The 18,247-nt window shown below is 33.3% G+C and overlaps 1 protein-coding gene across 1 annotated transcript in view; it reads right to left on the reverse strand.

The window, feature by feature from the left end:
• Positions 1 to 15,784, reverse strand: part of MS3_00002998 (uncharacterized protein) — a 34,389-nt gene extending 18,605 nt beyond the window's left edge. Inside the window, exons 1-6 of the mRNA XM_051210677.1 lie at positions 14,719 to 15,784; positions 14,221 to 14,584; positions 13,011 to 13,176; positions 12,308 to 12,582; positions 2,531 to 2,963; positions 92 to 933 (exon numbers count right to left, since the gene is read on the reverse strand). Of these exons, the coding sequence (XP_051073191.1) occupies positions 92 to 933; positions 2,531 to 2,963; positions 12,308 to 12,582; positions 13,011 to 13,176; positions 14,221 to 14,574 (2,070 nt within the window). The 5' untranslated portion in view covers positions 14,575 to 14,584; positions 14,719 to 15,784. The remainder of the gene's footprint in view (positions 1 to 91; positions 934 to 2,530; positions 2,964 to 12,307; positions 12,583 to 13,010; positions 13,177 to 14,220; positions 14,585 to 14,718) is intronic.
• Positions 15,785 to 18,247: the final 2,463 nt, after the last annotated feature.

Genomic DNA, 18,247 nt, shown 5'->3' on the forward strand with positions numbered 1-18,247 from the left:
AATGAGATTAATCTTTACCACAAGTCAAATCAGCCTTGCAATTTTGAAAAAAAGACAGAAATGTGTAAGGGTGAACTTAGTCTAAACTCACTTGAATATAACAAAATGGATGAAAGTGATAATCAATTTCCAATGAACTGGATGACAGTTGTCTACTACTGACCATGTGTTTATCATGATTATCTTCTGTAGTCGTTGAAACAACTTGATGGCTGGATGAAGATGCAAACTGTAGTATATTTTTAGATTTACTATTACTTGCAATAGTACTGTTTGTTTGTTTGAATTCCAATGTTTTACGTTTAGGCACTGGTGGCAGAAGATCTTCATTGTTGTTGATGTTAGTTTGTACTTTTTTGATGTCTGGTTTTACTAGTTCTGGTGAGAATGGTTCAGTCGGTTGCGGTTTAGAAGAAGAAGAAGAAGAAGAAGAAGGGAGTGATGGATTATCACTCAGTTTATTCACTAATCGACTGCGTGACTGTAGCTTTAATAACGTTTGTTTCAAACTTTGTTTTGATTCTATTTGTGATTTTATCGGTTGACTTACTGTACTTGTTTTCATTACAGTTGATGATAATGTTGACGAAGTTGCAGTTGTTTCGGATACATTTTTATTGGATTGAAAAATTCGCATCTCATTCCCTTTTAACTGATTAGTTTTGGGAAAATTTGTAGAATTCATTGACTGTTGTTCGTCTATTTCAGCCAGAGCAGAAGCCAATATATCTGGATCGACTTGATCTTCTAAAAACGGATCATCGCTATCAATAGAAACATTGTTCTCGCTCTCATCAACAACACTGTGAGTACGTTGAAGACCACTAAATTTAGATTCATTTGACAGTCGCTCTCGTTCATCAGATATAACACTTGTTGGTAAACGAAGTGGATCATTGAACGAATGGACAGAACTTCGTGAAATCGATACACCTAGAAATAATCATTATAAAAAATATTGATTTGATATTCGTTCGTTGTAGTAAACTAATCTCTAAGTCAAAATACAAAAGCAAGTTGGAAGACGACTGGGGTATAGTTAAACCACGATGTTGAGTCAGTCCATAGAGTCATCGACCATTGATGGGAGCTATATTTGAAAGTGCATTATTCCTATGGTCAGGAATTTTTCATAGTCATCCAAATGTATTTATCCTTATTCGTTGTCTAGATCCTTCAACCCATTAAATTACTAATCCATACATTTATTTCACACTAGGTTTTATATGTTCAGTTTTCAAAAAGTATATTGTACAACTTGGCTTTTCATCTTATCTCTCTATCTCATTGTGCTCATACGAGATACAAAAACTCGGACTAATTCAAATTTGTGCTAGATTCAACCTTATATTTGATTGACTAAAATGAATTTGTAAAGAGCCTCCAGAGTAGTCCTATTCTCATTATGACAGTATGATCATAAATATGTAATATTTAAAAATTCAACACTATAACAAAATCCCTAGGGTGTTTACAAAAAAGTTTCTGAGCCGGTCATTTGGACGTGATGAATCTATTTAGCTATGATAATCGATCATAAGTTTTCTCCTTAAATTACTTTCTAAGCAAGGCTAAGTGTTGAAGAGAAAGCAGTTGCGATGGTTTTTTAAAACATGCTTACTTATAAGTAGTATTTAGTGTAAAGTTGAAATGAAAGCAAAAAGTAATGACAAAACCTTTAAAATTATATTACCTTGAAGTTCATTGATTCATGTGATATTACATAGTTTTAAATCAATTCAAGAAATGAATTAAATAATAATCTCAGGTCACTTAAAAGAATTATTAGAGGGGAAATATTTACTAATAGTCGCAAACGTTCTATAAGTTAAATAATAAGAATTTTCATAGTTCAAGTCACGAACTGTTCTTAGCTAGACCACCAATTAAAACCAGAAAGTATTGGACAATCATTCCGTCCATGGGACTAAAGGTCCTGGGTTCAATCTCTTGTGGTGGGGTTGTGGATGAGTATCGATGAAAAGTCCCGTACTAGGTTGAAAGTTGTGAAGTACTTCATAGTTTTTAATGATTGTTTGGATTAAATCAGTTCGTGATTTAAACTATGAAAATTCTGCAACCTCCCACAAGCCCCATATGGCAATAATAAGAACTTGTTTGAACTTAGTACTTCTCTTATATATCAGATATCGGCGTGCATTGTGCTCCGCAGTAAAGATTATCAGTTGTAGGACGAATTTAATGAACTGAACTATTGTTAGGAGATAACTGTTACCGCTCAAAAAATCGCCTTAGTATGGGACTCTATTCAGAATTGCTTATCTACAACCCCTTCAAATCTGAAGGTTAAGTGATTCCCACAAGAACTAAATTTCCTAGATTCAATACTTGATGTGGTTGTGAATATCCACTGCTGAAAAGTCCCATACTAAGACCGTAAACCTGTCTGGCGCTTACTGGTTTCTAACGTCTGTCTAATTAAAGTCAGTCTGTGATAATAAACTCTAAAATTGACAATCTCCACAAAAGTAATTATTACGAAAAATTATAGACTTAAAAATAGGCTTACCACTTCTACTACAATCTAACTGTTTCTCCATAGATTGAGCAGCATGACTCAATATTGCATCATCGAATATTTCATCATCCCATAATTCTGGAGAAACGCTACCACTGCCACCGACGACACCCCTATCACCAGTAGAAGCAGTACTCAATGGGTAACGAACAGAACTTAGTGGATCTCTGCCATTCCCACTGTTAGGAATGTTATTATTACGGTTTTGTTGAACGTCTGGTACATAATTAGACTGCTCATCGGGCACTTCTATACTGGGTAACAGATTATCACCAGCTGGGCTGCGTAACTGTCTAGATGATACACGAGGAAACCAAGACGGCAAGCTGTTATTTTCAGTTAATGGTATATTTAGTTTATTAGCCAATAGTTTACCAACCTCATACATAGTATTTTCTTCATAGTTTTCTAAGAGTTCATCAACCTATAAATAGTAAAAAGCAAATAAATACAACATCGTTTTACGTATTCATAATTTATTTTTATTATAGTTGAAGAGTATTTAAAACGATAATGACTGCAAATATCAATAAATAATGACCATCTCAGATTTAGATGAAGTCACAATTGTGATAAATATGTACATAAGTTGGGTATTTAAGTTCAATACTGATTTCAACCATCCAAAATTAAGTCGCATAACAATTAATTCTAACATTGACTGACTGAAATTAAAATCGTAAACCGATAGATCCCGACTGAGAAGGAGGATGACATTTTCGACGAGGGACATGAGAATTCTGGTTTACATCAGTGAAAAGGTTACGAATCTACTCTGTTAAAGAACCTCACAGCGCGACGGAACATTAATTGAGTATACCAATGTTTTCAATGTCTATCCTTGACAAAAACCCCATTCAAATTATACAAACTCGTTGTTATTTCCATTCACAGGTGGGGCTAAAGAAATAATGTGATTTAATGTAGCTCAGTGTAGATTCATGTACAATGATTCGGAGTCGCAGACCTGTTATGTGTGGAGTTAATCGTTTGACTGTACGATGAGATTTGAATCTGTGGCCAAACTATCGTTTAAATGAGGTACATATAGTGAACTTTTAAGTGTAACGTAAATTTCTAAAGGTTTAAAAATTACCAACAGTTTAAAAAATGTGATTTTAAAAATTTTATTTATCAGTAAAAGCTGTCACTTGTCACTTTCGAATCATGGTCTGGACTTCCAAAAATAGTAACGAAGTAACCCTACACTAATAAGATATCTAAGCTAATCAATCAGGGGGGTTGATCAAGATAATAGAAAGCAAAGAAGAGCAAATTAGCTAATATCATGATGTAAAGATTATGGCTAAGTATAAATGTTATTTGGCGAAAATGGACTACTGATTAGACACCTAACGGTGTACATGTTTAACTTCAATCAACTCACGATGTTCCACAACCTTCTTACACACTACATGATAGAACTCCACTAGCCACAGCTTCTCACTAGAACTCCGGGAATTCTATTCTGAAGCTCGTCACTTGTGAGTAGATTATTATTATTATTATCAGTAGTAGTAGTAGTAGTAGTAGTAGTAGTAGTAATAGTAATAGTAATAGTAGTAGTAGTAATAGTAATAGTAGTAGTAGTAGTAGTAGTAGTAATAGTAATAGTAATAGTAATAGTAGTAGTAGTAGTATAGAGGAAATTAGTAGAGATCGTAGAATTCTCATAGTTTAAATCATTAATTAATCTACTGAGAAGTCCCATACTAGAGCAAAACACTCATCCACTCCTTTCAGTTTTCCAGTCATGATTTTGGCTAAGATCATTTCATGATTTAAACCATGCAATATATTTATTTTCATGTAAATGAATCACTAACAGTTTTTAAGAGAAAAAAGATGATCACATTCATTTGATCTATTCTTCATCTAAATATTTCTCAGACAAAAATAAAACGATTATGTGTATGTGTACTCTTACCGAATTTGTTTATGCTAAAATAAAGATTAATGTGAATGAATAAACACTGTAGAAGTTGAATGAAGTCACACACACACACACACACACACTTTATTTCTTCCCATAATTTAAACACTTTTCCTATTCACATTAATCTTACAAAGAAAGTATAAGTTTTGTTTATGTTTGGAAAACAATTCAGTTAACTAATAACATAACACAATCATTACAATACTTTTCACTATCGAGATGAGAAGTTCAATTTTGAAATGTGGAAGAGTGAAAGAGAACAAAGGCGTCTAAACACAGAGCATATTTATGACGTAATCAATCATAAAATTCCCAATTAATTTTTCTTGTTCTACATCTTTTATCCAAATGTGATATTGTCTCAATTGATCTTTATTTTTCTCACAAATTTTACATGTTTCCTTCTGATTTTCATTTTAGTTAACTGTTTATGCATGTGTTCTTTCTCTTTTCAATTTAATCATTTAAAGAGTAATGAAATAACAACCATAAATATAGTTTAACATAGTTTATTGTATTGTATCTAACTGTATATTCAATCTTATTTTCATGCTTCATTGTTAATTCCTCATTTTTACCAGGTCATACACCCATATGTTGTTCATATTTTCCCATCAGATAAAAATGATAATATTAAAGTCTTTACTTATTTATTTAAACACATAAACATTGGTGCAAGGGGGCACCAAATAGATATTCGCCACATAAATCATTCGACTTGTGTGAGGGCTGAATTACTGCCCTAGCGCCCAAACCGAAGCAGGTGGTTTTCGTAGGAGGCCACACGTAGAGTCTTTGAACTAAAAGTCTAGTCCACTAGGCAGTGGAGCAACGTTAGGATATGAAGTCCCATGGTAGCCGGTGACCAACATCAGGTTCATACGCCATTTGTTCCCGCAGGATCCTGGAGCCAATGTACACCATTGATTTGGAATCAGGGTTTCCCTACTTCCCTAAATGGATCCTCTAAATCTAACAACCCGGTTAAAAAGCCGGACATTCACTTCTCGTCCTCTCAGTTTTGTAAACAACACCCCCTCCACGAGAAGTCATTGAATGGGACTTCCCTGATAGTCGTTTTATGTACGTGGCCATTTGAGAGCATTTCGAGGAGAGCTGACTCTCCCCACTCTCGGCTGTGTCAGAGTATTTGTTCCTTAGATGGCTCTGATTTTCTTCTTGTTCTCTTCATTTCAACCTTCTGCTTCCAGGAATTCCACTTCCGACTGGTGCTACATACTGTTTATATCTTTCAGTATAAGTACCATACATCGCGATAGCACAAAAAATTGATATAATCATTCGTGTCCTCCAATAATTACCTGCAACAGTGAATACACTGATGTCTTAATTTCTAGATTTCAAGAGCATATTAGTCAACATAAAAAGTATGAGATTAAACCGACAGATTATAAAATCTTTACTTTTTATAATGACATATATCTTGGATAAGTTTCAAAACTAAAAGATTTTTCCACACTATGTACTTATCATACTTCGAAGACAATGGATTGGTGATGTAAAATTTTAATGGCTGCATTATCCACTAATTTTCTATTATTTGGTAACGTTCCAAACTTGACGTAAAAATAAAACATTTCGTTATACAAAATAGTCAGTCATATGACTAACGACGCGAGTTTTGTTTACGATTTCGAAACTATTCAATAGGACAACGAAATCACTATGACAATATGCTGGAACAATGTAACGACGAGACTATAATTTATGGAGGAACCAATAAGGTACAAGATAACAGGTCACGGATTTTGGCGCGAAATTCACTCATCCATTTGGCTAAATAGAGTTTTAGCATTATAGCTGATGTCAGTTCGTGATGAAAACCATAGATCTGATTCCTAACCCTAACCATCAACCATAAATCCTAATTCAAATTCCTCACACTGGTTTATAACCCTCATTTGGTCCTAGTTATTAGGTAGACACTCTCAAGGTCACTTTTAACATCGCTCAAAGACTATATTTTTCATGCAAAACATTTCTAAATTTTGTAAAGAGTAGCTTGCACTAAATAATCGTTAGCTGTAGAGGTTAGAACGTATCACTGGCGAAGTCTACCATTCTTGAATATAGACGGAATGGTAGACACAAGATAGAAAAATATCAAAATTAAAGTGTGATTATTGAATTTACCACGTGATATGGATTAGTGTCTTAAATTTTAACACAGAAATATTTTGATTTCAATGTCCAAATAAATTTGACAAACCGGAAAATAAATCATACGACTAAAACAATCTAAACATAGTAATGAAATGTAGACAGTAAATCAATAATATTGTGAATTGTGAAAGAATTTTCAAAATGAAAAATAGCTATTTGTGATCATTTTTCCCTAAGGTCATATTCTTTCTTCTATTCTACACAACTGTAATTAATTATACAGAAGCATCTATATTAATGTTAAACTATTTCGTATTTCAAAAAGTCACATTAAATAGTATCAGTTAGTCGGTTATAAGTAACATAGAACCTGGTTTAATTTGCGATAACATAACAGCACATCGATATAAAGTTATCAAGATCAGTGAAACTAGTGACAGTATCTGAGGATAGTAGGAAACATTAAGCAAAGAGAGAATGAACTTGAGGGGAAAAAAGCATAAGATAATTTTAAGACGAGATTCAAAGAAAGAAAGAGTGAATGTGTTTCTGCCATTGTGGAGGATTTTGAGTCACGTCACTTAAAGTCTGTGACCATTGTTTACAATGATTGCGTGGACCCCAATCAGATAGTCTGTAACTAACAACAAAGCTCAATACAATGGTCAATGACTTCATGGACTGGGGCCATGTATTGATATGGTCACTATTAGCTTTCTTTAAGCCAGTAAACAACGCAACCCAAAACAGCTAAATGGTGTGAATTGTGAAAATCATTATTTATCCAGCTTACCTCTCCTATTGCCGTACTACTCCCTCCCTCACTTCCTGTAGTGATATATGTGACAATTCACATCGGAGATAAACATCCATGTTAGGCAACATAGTAACTGACAACAACTTTTCGGTTTGAAGCTTAGTGATACTACCAAGCTGGTCAAACCAGACTAGGCAGAGTGGGATTCGAACTTCTTTTTCAATGGTTGAAAGCTAATTGGTTTAGCTACTAACCTATCGACTAACTTCGTTTATGTAATGGCTCTAATTTATTAATGATCATTGTTACAAACCAAATGTTAACTGAAGAACCGTAGAGAATCAATGTGTAATCAAGAAACAATATCTTAATTTGTGAATGTAATTCGTCATTAGTAGATCTCTGTTGAGGCACGAGTAAAAACCAGGGTTCACTGGATAGTCATTTGGTCTTAGTATGAGACTCCTCAACAGTATGTACACACAACCCTATGAGAGATAGAAGCTAGAACCTCCAGATCTCGCAGTGAACGCTTAACTACCAGAATCACAGGGTTGGCATCTAATAGTACACATTTCTAAAGTCAATCGATTCGATAAACAGAGTGACGATCATTCAATGGCATAAGTGATGATTGTTTCACCCTCAACACTTCTGAATTCCATCAGATACGACTTCCATTAGAACTACAGCAATTCATCTCAAAGTAAGTCGCTAATGAACTTGATTATATACATCGTCAGATTACTTGACTATTTACGCTGTAACCTACAGATATTACATATAGAAATACAATAAATAAAGTAATCAGAAGAGACGAAAGAAGAATACATGAAGGATATATGAAGAATAAGGAATAGATCTGTACAGAAGTAGATTCAGTAGCTAAGTAGATAGTGTGTTTGGCACTTGTAGACAAACGGTAGTGAGTCCTAATTTCAGTGGGAACATCAACATTGGGATGCAGGTACATCCTTGATAGGAAAAAAGCGGACCCTGGATTCCAAGGCTAGCCAAATTCTTTTTATAAAAGAACTTGTTAACGAAATATAGACTGAATGTTTAATGTTATTTCATGGCTAACTATAAATTGTACAGCTTAATTCGCATGGACTTTATAAATGAATCATTATCTGAATATATATTTATGCTTTTTCTTCAGTCTAAGGATTTTACAAGTTTTATTCAAATTAAGTGTAGAATTATGTTTAAGAATTACATCAGTTGAGAAATCATGCTACAATCAGAGAGTATTTGATATTCTGTCTTATCCTAGTTTGGGATTTTTTTGGAGGTACGGATGTGTACATGGTCAGTCAAGTTGGAAGTAAAGCAATGACTTACACGAATGGCATCTTACAATGGTTGTGATAAATTGTGAACTAGCGTAACAAATGTGGATGAATTAGTCAACCACAACTGAGCACATTGCAAGAAACGACACTGTCAATTGCTGAATAGGGCTGCGCTAGTAGACGCACACCAATTGATTAAAGTCTACACGATTATCATAACCAACGGTTGCAGATTTTGGATGATATTTTATTAAAATTGGTCTTAATGGTGCAGATGGATCTAATCTTTGTCTTCCCTTACATCATGAGTCTTAAAATTATCGGACACTTTATATTTCGCGAATACGTTCTTGGGTCATAATATTTATGCTTAATCTTTTTTACTACTGTTATTAATCCCATTATTTGGCATTCATCTTAATAATTTCATTTCACTGTGTTGATATGATGTGGTAGCTTCAATCGATGCATATATATGCCAGGTCTGACGTTGCCTATGACTGACTTGCGCAGTGTTATGGGTGAGCACTAATGAGATGTTTTATGAAACAAATGGATTGTGACTAGCAGAGGAATTCAGGATAGATGTTTCGTCTTATTTGGGACCCATCAGTTATATGTACCTATTATATCCGAACGAAGAATGAATGGATGGTAACTACTAGGAATTATTTATGGACTGTTATTATGCAGACATTCTTATTGTATAACCATCAAGTAACTAGAATATATATATTTGTATTTCTCTTATTATAAACATTCTTTCGATATATTGACTACTATTATACGATTTACTATTCTTAAGTTACTTCCAATCTACTGGTTACAGACCCACATACAAACGCTTTCGGTCAGATCTTTTATAATTTTTATTTTCTATTTTATGGTATCACGAGGTCTGATTTGCTTGTATATAAACTACATATGTCTGAAATACGTGATTTATACAGCGGAAGCTGAGATTGTGTTTTGGATTCAACAGGCAGGGTTATGTGAGAAGAAATAATAAAAACTCAGAGTAGACTCTATGCTGCTCGTGATGGTTAACGCATCATTGGTTCGGCACAGGACTGAGGTCGTATAAGTCGGTGTTCTGATTGACGATCTTGTCACGTGATAATTGATCGGCTATAGGACAAGACAGTAGTTACATCTCAGAGCTGATGTTTACTTCGTGATTCGAAACCATCACCTTTCATTTCGACCACCTAATGAGTTATTGATATGATGGAAAGAAAAGTCAAAATTATATTGATTTACTTAGTATGATTTTTGTTCAACATTATTTTCGTTTTAATCCAATGTAATGATTACTCAATGTAGTATTTATTTTGTTTTCCTGTATAACATACGATATTCTTGCATCAAGTTAACATAAACTATATTCAGCATATGATTTGTTATATGTGATTTCATCCTAATTATTAATCAAAATGGGTGTACAATCAATATATCAATGAGTGCATTTTCGACTAGGTTCGTCATCGTGTTTCGGGGTTACTAGTAGAGCTTAGGAGCCGAATCTGGCGTCCAAAAAGAAGATATCTACTTAGTTACTGAGTTCACATAACCAGTCATTTGTGCAACAGGTATGAATTTTGATACAATTTGTAATGGTTTTGGATTATCACAATTATTGGTATTTTCGACTCAATTTTGATCGGTCAAAAATATCAACAACCGAATTATCCAAAAAAAACATTACAAACTAAATGAAGAGCTAAACGGTTATCAATTACTTATTGATTTTCAATAATTCATAAACTCAATTCTTTTGGGTGACTTGAGTAATTATTTCACATCTTATCTGCAAATTTATAGCATAATTGATTCAGCCATGTAGGTGGATGCAGATTACCTGGTTGGGGTCCTAAGAATTGTCGTAACCAACACTTACGAACTTTTTATATGGCTCAGGATCATTAGGAATATCACAGATCTATTCCGTTTTTGTCTTCACTTGAAATCCGAGTTTCGAAATGTTCTTACACATTTTTTCTTTTCCTATACTTAATGTTTTCTACTACTCGGAGATTTGTCCAGGAATAGTTTTATATCGTTGAGATAATGTGGCTTAGTAACTTGAACTAAAGTACATCCCAGGTTCTAAGTTGCATATGATTGACTGACTGACTATTCATAACAACAAACAAACTATGAACTCATTCGAAAGGGTTTTTTGATAAACATCGCATAAATTATTTCTCTTAAATAAAACAGTAAGTCGGTGAGTATGAGCAAACTAACATTTGCACATTTCTGATCACATTAGAAAGGATATCCATAAAAAAAGAAGAATAATTGAACTTTATCAAAAATGAACTATTAAATATTCGGTAAATCATATTTTAATCGATCGGACTTTAATACTAGATCATAAGCCATTCTTATCACTGTTTTAATTTGATCAATATTGTTCAATTTAGTCAAAGTAAAAGTAAACTTTTCATATGAATACGGCAGGAACAATGAGTGATGCAGAATAAAATGGGTTCAGTAAAAATCTTGTAAATTTTCTTTAGGTTTTAGTCGGGTGATTATAATTTCCTATCGATATTTAGAACTTCAAATGATAAGCCTCTGTTGTGATATGTACAACCTGAAGGACTGGTAACGATACATAGCTATTAACTTGTTCAACGACTGGGAAAGTATTAGCAAGGGTTTATGATTTTCAAGTGCTGAAAATCATGATTGTAATTGGTCGGTCTCTGTTGTTGTTTTATGACCCTTTTTGTATCGAAAGATAATATATTACTTAATAAACAGACATCACACAGAATCGGTTACGGTGACCAAATGAATTTTTTTTGTTTTCTTACCAATCTTGAGTTTCAATGCCATTTCATAATTTCTACTCTCTTTTATTTAATTCTGTATTACCGAATCATATTCTCCAGGTTAAGCTTTACTCTTTCATTTCGACTCCCCTTGATGTGTGGTATTGGTATGATGTGGCAGCTTAAGCTGAGATACATTTATGTCAGGATCTATATATATTATGACCAACCGATTGACTGTAGGCAGATACAGTTTGAATCCAACCGAACCACAAATCTACCATTTAACTTTAATCATCGCACTTCACAAGTTGAATAGGAGTGATAATTAAGTTTTTCGGAACAAGATATTTGTTTGTCAAATACAGTTTTGTAATTTCGCTTTTTATTGATGAAAAAATTATTAAAATTACTTGCTTTTCTCAGCTTATTTGACTGACAAAGTATACAACACTTTGAATGTATTGCATGTATCATGAACCTAAAACTCGAGAAATATGTGTTTACATTAATAAGAAAATCAACATAAGATTGACTATTGAGAGTTGTGAAACTTAAAAAATTAGCTGTTGAAGTAACAACAGCTGACTTTCATGTAAAACCACAGCTGAAAATGGAGTTTGAGGGCAGGAGGACCTTACATGAATGCATTTTTCAATAAGTAAAGAATATTACTGGGACTTTGGCAAGTATCTATTGAGATTTTGTGACCTTGCTCTACTTGTAGTGGAGACTTTTAAGACTTACAAGATTATTAACATCTCTAGGGAGTACAGATCCTATCGTCATGTAAACTGAATTATCTCAAGTAAAAATAGAGTTCACAAGGTGACATCCTCGTAAAAAACCAAAACTATACACATAGATATTAGTTACCTCACCGCCTAAAACTTCCAATTGATGGCTTGATAGTGACTGTAAAGCACCGGGAGGAACAAGTAAGACGTTATTACGTAAAAGTAATGGTCCACGTAGACGAATTTTTACTCCAGGTCGAAGTTTTTTTGATAATTCTTTAAAAGGTAAAGAAGATCGTGATCTTGTGGATTGGGTGCCAAATTCAATAACTTTGATTTCATTTACTCCATCAGTAAGAAATAGAGTGAGACAATTGGCCATTGTTGACTGTCTAAAATTGTTTGTTTGAGTTGCTTCAACAGAAATATGAGAAGAGAACACGAAAAAATATGTTTAAAGGTAGAGAATAATGACGTACTGGATATATGTGAACATTAGTATTTAAGCGATGTAAACAGTGTTTCAATACCCTCCGCTTATTTCGAGCAGTTGAGTAGTATGTTTACTCACTTTATCCACACAGAAAAATTAATATGCTTCAATGTTTGATAGATGCTTGCACACCTAAACCCTGAGTTCGAGCGGAAAGACGATTAATTGGATTACCAATCATTAAGTAACATGATTAAACACACTTCTATTGATTCATTGAGAGCAAATGAGTAATATATCTACCTTAAAATCATCAGATTAATAGATTATAATCAAGCATTTGCATTTGAGGTAGATTTTGCCACTTAATCAAGAACAATGTAGAAAATATATAACACAATCTACTTACGACTTTGATTAAGATATTGACTAAAAGCTTGTGTCATTTGTGTAGTATGTCCATCTGGATTATTTTCACTGTCTACTTCCAATGAAGGTAGATTCACGCTCAAATTACCCTCATATCGTCTCAGTTGACCATAGTATGATTCACCTATGTTGAATAAATTGACAACCTAAATTAAACAAGTAAATCAATGAATTATCAATTATATCATTTTTAGATTTTTCGTTTCAATGAGAAAAAGTTAACACTCGCAAATATAGTACAGTTGTAGACAAATCGACTATATAAATCGTACCGTGATGGTGTGGGATTTTATGGACGAAATTTGTTATTAAAGTGAGTGGATAAAATGTCGATTGATAGATTATATGAAATGATACGATAATACGTAGTTAAGTGATGGATACTTACGAAACTGAACTATTGATGTGAGTCATCAATCATACTGATATCTGAAGATAAGACAGTTGTTCAGTAGAACAGGTTTATTTTCCTAATGAAATAATGCACTTATATTCAAGATATTGAAAATAAGTATAAACATGATTAGAAGTCACTTAATAAATAGACAGTCTAAGAACATAGGAACCACAAGTCACTTTAACAGAGTTAATGCTTAACTATTAGGCTTAATTTTTGGCACACCATATCACTTAAACAGTCTCAGAAAATTTGTTAACTACATTTTGACAGTTATCAAGAATCAGGACGAATAGGCCTTATTAAGCGACCATAATATTTTAAAAAAGATAATCAGTTAATTAGTATAACTGATTGATCATGTACAATTTCATGTACTCGGGACTTTCAACTGGACTTTCCGTTTATGAAAGCTAGTAATACTATTCGGCTACCCATACTAAAGTAGACAGAAAAGAATTTCAAACTTACTACCTACTGGCTGAAAGTAGGATAATTTAGTCACTAAGCCATTGTGCATCACATACAATAAGTAGGTAGTTGGTTGAAATAATGTTAAACCTAATGTTCATAAACACCATAATTACTACTGTCAACAAATCAAATCGATACGACTAAACATTTTCATTGTGTCCCGCTAAAGTAGATCATACTGAACTGATAACTTTACCAACTAATAGATATGTATTACTTGATGTTTTAAATGTATTCACAATGTTGATCGATTTAGAATAATAAACGTTTACAAAATTAAACGTACAAATTCAATAATGAGTTGTATCACAAAGCTTACTTGAAGACAAAGTTCACCATCCAGCTTAAGTGCAGGTGAATTCATGGTATTTGCATCAGTACCACTGCTAAGCGAACTGTCATGGGGATTTCTTGAAGCAGATATAGTTGACGGTAGAACTGGACATTCTAACTGCTTCAAATCAGAATGAAGCCATTGCTCATATATTAATTGACACCAATCAGACTTTGTAAGATGATTACATGCATCAATACCTCCATGCTCTTCAGCAAGCCAAGCCACACAAGCATCAATCCAACCAGGAGGTACATGAATAGCTTGACTAGTAAGCCAGGCGCTAAGTTGCGCTACACCAGTATTCATATTCAATGTTGAAATAAATGATGTAACCATAGGTATTGTACTATAACGTACAAATAATAATAATCAGTAATGAATAGAGGTTAGTCTTTCTCATCTACAAGTTAAACATTATAGAATCTAAAGAAATCTAAAAAAACTATTATTTACCAGGTATCTTTTACATTTGATACTTACAGTACGATAACGGGAGAATCAAAATGGTTATTCGACAAAATGCCAGTCTATGTGATCTAGTTGTTTTCGATACGTTATAACTGCATGTATTAGGTTCCTTCAGCAATATCATAATATAAAAATAGAGTTTCAGAAACTGCTTTCCATGAATATGCTATTATTTCTATGGGAGACAAGAAGTCATTAGTTAAACTATGGATGAATCGACATCAGTTTATAAATATAAATTACGAAACTCTACTTCATGCAAAACACTAGTTGATTCTTTGAAAAAAAACTAGTTATTGATATACTTCCTTGCGATTACCGATTCCTCAGACCAAATATAATCACACTTTAAATGTACAGTCAGTCATAATCACCGTAAAGTCTGGTAAAAAGGATTAATAGGCTCAACTAGTCACGCTACACCAGCATAAAGAGACAAACTTGACAAGATGAATAGCAGAGGAATCGAAATAATGGTGATATCAATGACAGTTAAGAAACATCAACACTGAAAGTATGGTTCGAAAAGAACGAGTGAAAATGAAGTGTGTATGAGGAAGTACTTGAACCTAATGTTTTGGGGGAAGATAAAAGGGGCATGAGTCAGTGATCGATTTCAAGTCATATTACCTGAAGCCTATGACCGTGGTTACGGTGTAAACTACAATCAGATGGACTGCCATATACCAACACGACTCAAACAAACAGTCAATGAGTTAATGAACTAATAACATCTTTTGATTTAGAGGCTCTTAAATTTCTTCTAAATTACTTCTGTCATACCCGACGTATGGAGCAACTGACTATAAGTAACCATTTCTAAATGTATCTATTAACCGCGTAGATTGTATTGAATAAGTTTAATATTTTTTGAATAACTTAGATGTAAAATTTATATCACCAAACAAATGATAAGGCAGTACACATCAAGTAAACAGTCTAAGCTACCAGGCATATAGACATACACAAATAAAACAATACTATCAACTGCTTAATAAAAAAGTAGTCATCTGACTTCCTTACAGATCACACAGTGTAAACTAGGTAGTCGATTTATTATTACATTAAAAAAGTCAAAATACAAATGAAAGGGAGTGTAAAACTAATAAAGGGTTCATAAAATATAACAATTATTATACTTCGATCAAACAAAATCATACGTTTATGGAATGAACAATCAGCTGATACATGTAACAACAAAAAATTTGGAAAACCCATGAATCATTCAAAATGTAATTAGTTTACTAGTATTTATTATATGAAAAAGTGAAACGCAAAGCACAAAATTTTCGCAACATACCAAAGGGGAAACATTTAATGATAAAATAGATACCATCTTATTATTTAGGCATTAATGAATAATTAAAAACTGTTCGTATGAAAGATAGACAGTAGAACACTCTGAATCTACATGTGTCCAAATCGTGTAAAATGTAAATTGCTTTATCTAACACTGCAATTGATATAACTGTGCTGTGAATGAGAATGTCAATCGACATCTAGAAAATCTGTCATTTAGAATTCTCGCCATAACTTCTCTACCCCACGTGTACTATTTCGTCTATAGCCTAGTATCCTACGCTTTGATATACTACAACTGTCGAAATTAACCTTGAATAGGAGCCGATATAATCTTAGCTCTTATTGATCCACCGGTACGCATACCTTCTACCATTAGTCTCCAGTTAGAATAGGAGAACAAGTCAGGCGAGCTTCTATTACTATATTGAGGGAACCTAGCATATTTATCTCAAACACTCATCAGTTCATATGCATGGATCGTCAAACAGCAATGCACCCCAATTAAGAAATACTTTGCACATGATGATGCCATATAAGTGAAAGACAATGGTACACAACTAATCAGTAATAATTAACAAATGGTAGGAAGTATAACAATAGTTGATGGGTCTAACAGAAATTTACAATACCAAGAATAGAAATATAATAATCCAATTATCTAATAATTATACAACAAAAGAAATAATAGGCCTGTAAAGTAGCTTCAGTTTCTCTAATATTCGCTTCATATCAACAGATTGTTAAACTAACCAAATATGCAAAAGATCATAAGAACATTGGAAGGGGACAGCTGGGAATGTTGGTAAATAGGTAATACAATCACTCATGTTATCAGGTACAAAATGGACTCATAATTACTTTACTTCGCGGACTCTTGGCCCCTCTAAATTATGACAACTTGAACCGATGAACTATAATTATCGAAAATTATATGATAAAATTCCACATACATCCACAGAAAAATCTGATAAACAAACAATTAAAGTATAACCACTCAAAAATATTGTCACATGTTAAATTTATGAACACAGATATATGTAAATACTGTGCTGAATGAATAACAAGACACATTAATATTTAGAAGTGATTGGTATTCTGCTTCACAACTCAGTCAGTTAATCAGTCACAAGTAATATACAAGCTGGCACATATGTTGGTACATCATATTAGCACAGAGAGATGAAAATCTTAAGAAAAATGCCGTAACAGAAGTAGTAGCCGTACCAGTGATAACAGAAGAGATTAGCTTTAGGTAATATGATCCAAGATTGAATTCACGGAACCAAAAGTATGTAACAACTTTGATCCAAGGGAAAACAAAAAATTGAATGTATCTGCACCACTACGACTGATTCTGAGTCATGTCATCCACTGTCTTCAGTGATTTGATCACGATAATCAGACGGATTCCAACCAGGTAATCTGCACTTATCAACCTGATCAGTAGTTAATGACTACACAAATGAAATATGGTCAGTGAGATTCAACATAAATATAACTACAGGAGAATAAGCATCAGGATTTTAGAAACACGATGTGGAATAGGTCTAACCACCAGATAGGCAAAGCCAATATTAAGGTGTAAGGCTTTAAGGGCAACAGTATAAAGTATTCATTGATCAAAATTATTTGGACGTGAACTCGTTTAGCTTATAACCATTTGGTGTGAATAAGCGTAAAATGAAATCTTTAGAATACTGATATTGCGAAACTGAAGCACATAACCTGAGGCAACCAGTAAAAACCAGGACAACAGTTTTACCCTAGTATAGGACTCTTTAACGGTGTCCATTCAATACCATACCGATGATCCAACCGAGGACTTTCAGGTCTCAAGGTGAAACCTTAACATCCAAACAACTGAGTCGATATCCAGTGCTTGCTGATTTTTATTAATTGTCTAACCCAGCTTGGTTTATGATCCTCAATAATACACAACAATCTCCACAAACACAAATTGAAACAGGCAAGTGGATGACTGACAGGACTACTGAGTTCCTAAATTTACCCAACTATTAGTAAGAAACAATAGGTTTAGAAGACTAGAAATATAACACATGTACATTAACTTTGTTTGCATACTTCCAAACAGCATTCTTTAATTCAACACAACTCAAACCAATTTTTTCCTATCGCCTAATTTTTATTTTGGCTAATTATCATTTATTGCACTGTACATCATACCAGATTATAAGATATACTGTACGATCAATCATCATATAGATATCTTCAGTGGTTA

The sequence above is a fragment of the Schistosoma haematobium genome, chromosome 1 (genome assembly GCF_000699445.3).
Source record: "Schistosoma haematobium chromosome 1, whole genome shotgun sequence".
NCBI lineage: Eukaryota > Metazoa > Platyhelminthes > Trematoda > Strigeidida > Schistosomatidae > Schistosoma > Schistosoma haematobium.